The following is a 7,790-nucleotide window of genomic DNA, read 5'->3' on the forward strand; positions in this document are numbered from 1 at the left end:
ATTGAAATTGAGGCTATTTTTGTAAAGAAAAATTAAACCCAAAATGCTGAAAGTGGTAGCTTTCTTTATATATAGTATAGATTAAATGGGATGGGAAAGGACTTATTGACTAAATAAAAAAAATGCGTGTATTGTACAAGATAATTTTACTTGTGCAATATGTTAGACAAAACTAAATAGAAATGTGAAATTACAAACGGTGATGCCTATATATCCCTATCTACATACAGTAAGATCCGCCTGATATGGCAAAAAACGAAAATCATGGTCTACCAGAAACGACGTAGCATTAAAGAGTTTCATGGTCACGGACTAAATGATCCCCAAATTTGGAAAAAAAGAGCATCCATTGTGACAAAATTGGACATAATGTTTACCTATAATTACCATAACGAACATTACAGAACACAGACTACTTTTTCTCTGCTTCTGGGACACGGTCAGTACGGTCAGGCATCGCCCTCATTCACAAGTTTGAATAAATTGTAATAAATATTGACGTGAAATGAGAGCAAACCAAACACTAACGATATTGACTTAGGAAGTACATACATTACAGTGCATGTTACCATGAAAGCAGTTACACTTCAGATAGATAGGGATCTCATTCACATTTCATCATGAAGTACTTTAAGTCAACATGCATGGTACTTACTTAGGATTATCAATTTAAATTATAATGCTAAGTCAAGAATAATGACATAAACATGTGACATCGGTAATAATTTTAAAAAACAAATTAATTAAATGTAATTATATATGTCGATTTCAATATTAGATATGCTTTTCAAGTGTCGATATAGATGCTAATGGACAACAAAATTATTCATAGGGTTCTGTTAACGAATGCTTTCAATTTTAAGGATTTTTAATTAAGAGCTATTGTTTAAAAAAGTCAAATATTTTTACTTTCAATAGATCAAATATACAATTTTTCATATAAACTTAGCATTTAAGATTCTTAAATATTACCACGAGGCACTCGTAAGGAAAATAAAAAGAATGTTAATATACAAATAAAAGAATTAGTCGTGTGCATGTTTCTTTCACGTAGCAATCTCTTACTTTTGAAACATTGTTATCATCAAACATGATATTATTTGTTATAATATGGTATTAGGTGAAAACTGAAATTTTTTAATTAGTTATCTTTGTTTTTTTTTAAGTTTGAAGAGATTTAATTTAATAGTCAATTTGATATATGATGAATTGAAGGGAAATATTATGAAACTGAAGTGAAATCAGGGTTTGTCGTTTCCATTGGAATATAGCAAACATGTGAAGATTCTCAAAAGTGAGAGCCAGCTTCATTATGGTACAGAACCTGGCTTTGCCACGTGCTTTTACAGTTACTAAGTTTACCTTATGAAATTCAACGCAACAGTAGTAAATTTATCACTGCAAAAGGGTGTATTTGAGAGACAACTACATGGATAACTACATTAAATTCGTCCATAATAATATGTTCTCTAAATTGTCCATTAAGATTGCACGATTAAAACAAAAAAATTAATGTGATGCTTCACAATAGAGGTTATGTTGCAAATCTTATATATATATATATATATATATATATATATATATATATATATATATATATATATATATATATATATATATTGAGGTAAAATAGGGGGAAACGTGGCTTGACGCAGACGCAATTGCAGTTGTAGAGACCTTTAAATAAATTATATTGCGACTGTGATTGATGTTGTAGGCCGCAATTTAATATCATGACCGCAATTCCTTGTCGAGAGGTAAATATAATTATTTTCGTAAGTTTTGCTGAGCTCGAAGGTTTTTCCTGTCTTGAGGGCACATGCATTGCACATTTTAGATTTCATAAACTAAAATACCAATTGTTTTTCCTGTCTTGAGGGCACATGCATTGCACATTTTAGAATTCATAAACTAAAATACCAATTGTCAAATACAAAAGAAAAGTAAAAAAAAAAAAAGTTTAAAACTAGGGCATTGTTTTTGGGGTCATAAACTAGAACATGTAAAATGTTGATAAACATTTTTTTTTCCTATTTAATTTATATCATCACCCAACAACTTTTTCCATTGTTGATCTTCAAAAAGGTTGATTTCCTTGTGTTGATTCCAATTTAGGATCCATGTTGTTCATTGCACTCATGGAGTGTAGTTGCTGCTCTCTTTGTGAAAATCCTCCACCACTTGTACTACTCATATTTCTCACCATTCCTCCAACACCAAGAAAATCCAAAGTCAATTTATCTGATCCTCCAAAGCACAAATTACCAACTAGACTTTGTTGCGACGATGGCATCTTTTTATTCTCCTCCTCAACATTGTGAAATTGACCAAGGTTGTTATTATCATATATTGAAGTGTTTCCATTCCCAAGAGAGTTCATCAATCCATGTAGATGTTGATGTTGATCATCAGATTCTACACCATTGTTGTTGTTGATAGTCGTTGTTGTTGAACCAATTTGAGCAGCTTTTTGAAGCAATGCAGTAGCCGACATGTGTGGCGAAGACAACATGTTCTCTTGTTGCAATGATGAATTACCAAAGAGTGAAGAAAAACCTTCATGTTGATGATGATGATGATGAGATTCACTTATGTTGTTGAATTGATCATGCATTGTGTTGTTACCATTGGTATTAGGAAAGAAGCTTAGGTTAAAAGGCGATACCGACGAAGAAGTTGTGTTGTTATTGGTATTTCCTTGAAGATCAGGAAGTTGCATGAGACCATGATGAAGATGAAGTTGTTTGTTTGAGAATTGTCCTTGATGAAGGTCTTGTTGGAAAGTTTGATTTGGATCAGTGATGAAGAAAGGTGAGGAAGACATTGATTGTTGTTGTTGTTGTTGACCAAATGATGATGATGATGATTGATGTAAAGGTGAGATTAAATGATGTTCATATTTTGGTGTACAAGGAATATTACCTAGGCTTAATATGTTGTTGTTTGTGGCTCCATGTTGGGTGCTTATTTGGGATAGACCTAAACTCATGTGGTTTGTGGAAAATAGATGAGTTGCCAAAGGGTTCATGTTGGAAGGGTGTCTTGCATTTTCATGTGCTAGTGCATCACAAAATGCCCTATGAGTGATGAAACTGTCACGCCTGCAAAAATCATAACATTGGAAATAACAAGTTTGTTATGGTTAGATTCTATCTAAATATTGAAGTAAACACAATTCTAGTCATTGTAAAAAAAAAAAAAATATTGCATTAGGAAAATAATTCGAATGTATTTGTTAGAGGCAAATTTTAATACCATGTGTGTTTGCATTATGAATGGTACTCAAACCCTCTTCTTTGTTTAAATACTTATGTTAGAGTTTGATTTTTTACCGGGCAAGTACCCCTTGTACTTATCCCGAGTTGTGGGTTAAGTACTCTTTGTACTTCTCTCATTTCTAATAAATTTGGTTGTTAAAAAAAAAAATGATTTACCGTTCAGACATTAGTATAGGGTTACCATGTCAATATATACATTTTAAAAAAATGTTATTAAATTAATCAATTATGTTTTATAAAAAATAATAAATTATGTTTTAATTTTTAGGATTTGATCCTTGAACCTTTTGATTAGTATTTAATTAATCTCTTAGCTTGCCAAAACCATTGTCTGCATGAGAAATAATTCTAAGATAATTAATTTGGATAATGGTTCTCTTGTTTCCTTGAGTGAATAAACCTCTAAAGGGAAGAAAGAAAAAGGAGATAAAATATGTCCTAGGTGTGATGGACAAATGAAGAGAAAGATAGACTTTTAAGTAAGGTGGTGTAATACTAATAAGGAGTGTGAAAAATGGCTTAAATAATTTAGTTTATCCAAAATATAATTTGGGTGACCTTACCATGATCGACTTATTACACTATAAAGTGTCCCTTACATGCAATATACTCTCTTTTTCAAAAACATGCAATATGCTTCATCTAATTGGGCTGCAAAGAAGTAATTAATGAGCGATGATACAAATTATTATAATTAACCAAATAAGAACCTAGCTAGTGACTACATAAAGATACAAAAAGTTTACTGCCAAAAGAATATTTTAATGTATAAAAAGTGAGATAAACAATTAAGGCTAAAATTAGAACATAGTATGAAATTTATCTATACTTTACCCGTGTATGGTTATTATATTAAATGTCAAGTATGTAGGATTGATCCTCAGAAAAAGTATGTAGAATTGTAGGGCAATATATTTCATAAAAACAATTATGGGAACAAAGAAAAACTAAGCATTAAATAATGAAAACATAATTTGATAAAGATTCGATCTAAGCATTAAACAATGAAAAAAGAGGGCCCATGGGATTATGCCAAAATCTTATACACACCACCAACAACTCCTTATCGAACTACCACTTTGAGTCCTCTCTTTGATCACTGAAAGCAAATAATTATTTTACAAAATTGATGAAAGCCAATAATCAAAACCACAAAATGGGGCCACCCTCAATTAATGCAAACTGTCTCATGGGTTTGTCCACTTCTTACCATCATATATAATTCTTGTGAATACGATCGTACTATTAAAAAGGTGCTATATTCCCGGAAAATCTTTGAGAAAACATGAACAATAGATATGCAAAATTTAATGCTAGAGAATTTTTGCATTGATGCATAAATCACTTGAAGAAATAAATTAACCATTGACCATTATAAGAGATAGAAAAATATATTGCCCTAGTTGACCGTAAAATTTGAGAGAGAAAAAATTATCTCGCATAACTTAATGGTATACAACCAGCTGCATCATACAATAGATTATAGAGGATGCAATTATATGTATTATGGACTTGAAACACATGCAAAACTGACTGAAAAAATTCATCATAATGAAGGAAAAAAACTTGTACAAAGTTTGAAAACAATGCATAAAATTCCAAGACAAAAGAAAACAAAACCAAGCAAGTTCAACTCATGTGAGAACAAAGAAGTATCACACTGTGCTCGTTTAACAACATGTGAATGGGAATAAGCATAAAAGTGGCGTTGTTCCCAAAGCACAACAAAAAAAATAAGTTGAGATTGTTTTAGTTTTTTTGTTTTTCATCTCAAAAACATTTTCAATTTTTTGAACCCCATTTATACAGTGTACTCACGTGCAAGCAGTCTACCACATTCACACTGCCATATCCTCCACTAAAACCCACGCATAAACTAACAAAACAAAAAGCTTCAATGGTCTTGCCCTATTTTAACTTTTGTTTACGACCATTTTCTTCAACAACCTTGTTAGTTATTTTTCATTTTTATTTAAAAAATTACTCATATTTACTATTCTTGGAATCCATAAGAAACTAGGTGAGGACAATGTGTGTGTTACAATCTTCATGGTCTAATCAAAATGCTGCTCAGAGAGCTTTAATTAATTATTATTTGCTCAAAAACTATTTTATGACAATGATAAATTATTAAAACTTAAAGACGAATGTAATTTAAAACTTTGGCACCAAATTAAAATGCATCAATAGATTGAACCAATTTTTTTTGGTGTTGGCCGGGATTCGAACCCCGGACCTTGCATATTCTATGCATTGTTTTTACCAACTGAGCTAAGCTCACAAGGACAGATTGAACCAAATTTTAATAATATTGATGAAGATATCAAATTTTGCAATTTTAATATTAACGAAATGGTGTAACTTTCATGATGTCAAATAAAAAAATAGATCAACCATAGGTAATGTGTATTAACATGCACATCTTAAGTTTCTTTCAAGTTTATTGATTAATACTACAAAAGAGTATCAACTAGAGGGTTGTCTAATGCAAAACCAGTTTCAATTATGGATCCTCCTATTTTAAGCAAATTTTAATCAAATATTTTTTATTTTTTTTCATTTTTTACGTTTTCTCAGTAGTGAATGACAATGTGGAATTTTTTTATTTGCATATAAAAAAATTGGAAATATAGTTTGTTACCTTGAGAAGAGAGTACCACAGTCACATCTATACTCCCTAGTACCACAAGTCTTAGAATGAGCTTTCCAATCAGATTGAACAGCATATTTCTTAGAACACTTTTCACATTTCCACTTTTTCTCACCATGCTTTCTAGAAAAGTGCTTCTTAATTCCAGTGAGGTCACCAAGAGCCCTTGAAGGGTCATGGTGAACACATGTTGGTTCTGGACACAAATAAACCTTTCTCTTTGGCTCTTTGTTACTCTTTTGCTTTAGCTTCCAAGGCAAATTGTGTCCTCTTCTATGTAGTTGCAAATTTTGCTCCCTTTGAAACCCTTTTTGACACACTTCACATACAAATCTGTTTGTTGCCATTAGGGTCTTTGGAGATAGTGCTATCACCTCTGCATCTGGATCTGTTTTCATATTGAAATATATTTTTAAAAGCAAAAAGCCAAAAAATTTAAAAAGTTACACAACTTTATGTTTTTTTTGTTTGTTTTGAATGGCATGGTTCAATTGCATGTTGAGTTCAATTGAGTAAGCACTAATCAATATTCTTTTCAAATAAAATTTGTTTAATAGTAGCTTAAACATAATTTAAATAGTTAAGAAAAAAAGTCAAATAGTATATATAGATATACATAGAGGGAAGAAGATTTCCCATTCAATTTCAAACCACTTTTCATTAGAAAAACTTGGTAACCCTATACTAAAATAATTCAAGATTAATTTAGGGTTTACTCATCAAGCTTATATTTTGAGAAGAAATCCAGAAATATTTCACAAAAGGGTCATGTTTAATGTAAATATAAATCATTTAAAGTATTGAAATAATGAAGAATGCATAAAGGTACTTGCATGGTGTTCCAGGTTGATTTCTTCTTTTTTTCTGAGGAACTAAAGGTTGAGCAGCAGTTGATGAAGCATCTGTGGAAGATTGATGTTGTTGTGTAATCTGACTTTGATTTTCTTGTCTGATTTCCAAGAAAGGTGTAGATGATGAAGCAGCAGCCATGTTTTCTTGATGCAAATCTGAAATTTCTTAAATTTGTCACAATCTAATAATAATATTCTATATCTATGTGTTTGAATTTATCATCTCAAACTAAAATTAAATTCCATGCTTTCTTGTCTCTTGGAAAATAAATAAAAAAAGGTATAGATAAACAAACAAAGAAAGTAATGACCTGAATTTTCCTTGCTTTCTTGTCTCTTTGAAAAAAGCTTTTGAGAATAAACCCAGAAAACACCAAGAAGAATTTGTATCTAAGGAGACAGCAACAATCCTTAGATAAAAGAGAAGAAAACAATAAACTTATGAGTAAAAAATTTGCTACACCTCTCTTTTTATTCCTCAATCATTTGATGTTTTTTCTACATAAATAATACTACTCAACATACTTGTCCACCCATACAAATACCCATATCTCTTTCTCTTTACACTATTTTGTCTCTTCCTTTGATACTATACATTTGCAAATACAAAAAAAAATTACCAAAAATTATTATGGAGGGTAATTTATGTCACTATTGTTATGCAACTCTTGAACAGCACACAGGCTACTGTGGTTTTTTGGGGCCACACCGACCTGTGTGTAGGCCTTACACTCTTGTTTCATATCTTATTGCCAACAAGCACACACAAGTTGTTTTTTTCCTTATTTTTCCTGCCATCATTTGTCAGATATTATAATTAGAATATATGTTTTTTTTTAATTTATTGTATAATAATTTTAGTTAAATATCAAGTTGGTTGGTTTTGGATTTTGGTCATTCAATATAAATTGAACAGTAATTCAGTAAAAATAAACATGAACTGTGATTCATTTTATATTATATACTAAGAATTAAATTTGTGTTAGAAAAATACTATATATCGACTAGTTG

The 7,790-nt window shown here is 30.7% G+C and overlaps 1 protein-coding gene across 1 annotated transcript; it reads right to left on the reverse strand.

Annotated features, from left to right (window-relative positions):
* Positions 1 to 1,888: 1,888 nt before the first annotated feature.
* Positions 1,889 to 7,293, reverse strand: LOC146953512 (protein indeterminate-domain 6, chloroplastic-like). Its single transcript, XM_085710437.1, has 4 exons — positions 7,091 to 7,293; positions 6,762 to 6,935; positions 5,920 to 6,316; positions 1,889 to 3,101 (listed from the first exon to the last, which is right to left on the reverse strand). Exons 2-4 carry the CDS (start codon positions 6,916 to 6,918, stop codon positions 2,078 to 2,080), a joined length of 1,578 nt encoding a protein of 525 aa, XP_085566563.1. The 5' UTR covers positions 6,919 to 6,935; positions 7,091 to 7,293; the 3' UTR covers positions 1,889 to 2,077.
* Between the last annotated feature and the right edge of the window lie 497 nt (positions 7,294 to 7,790).

The sequence above is a fragment of the Medicago sativa genome, chromosome 1 (assembly GCF_051527215.1).
Source record: "Medicago sativa cultivar Bolivia chromosome 1, Bolivia_mono, whole genome shotgun sequence".
In the NCBI taxonomy this organism is placed as follows: Eukaryota; Viridiplantae; Streptophyta; class Magnoliopsida; order Fabales; family Fabaceae; genus Medicago; species Medicago sativa.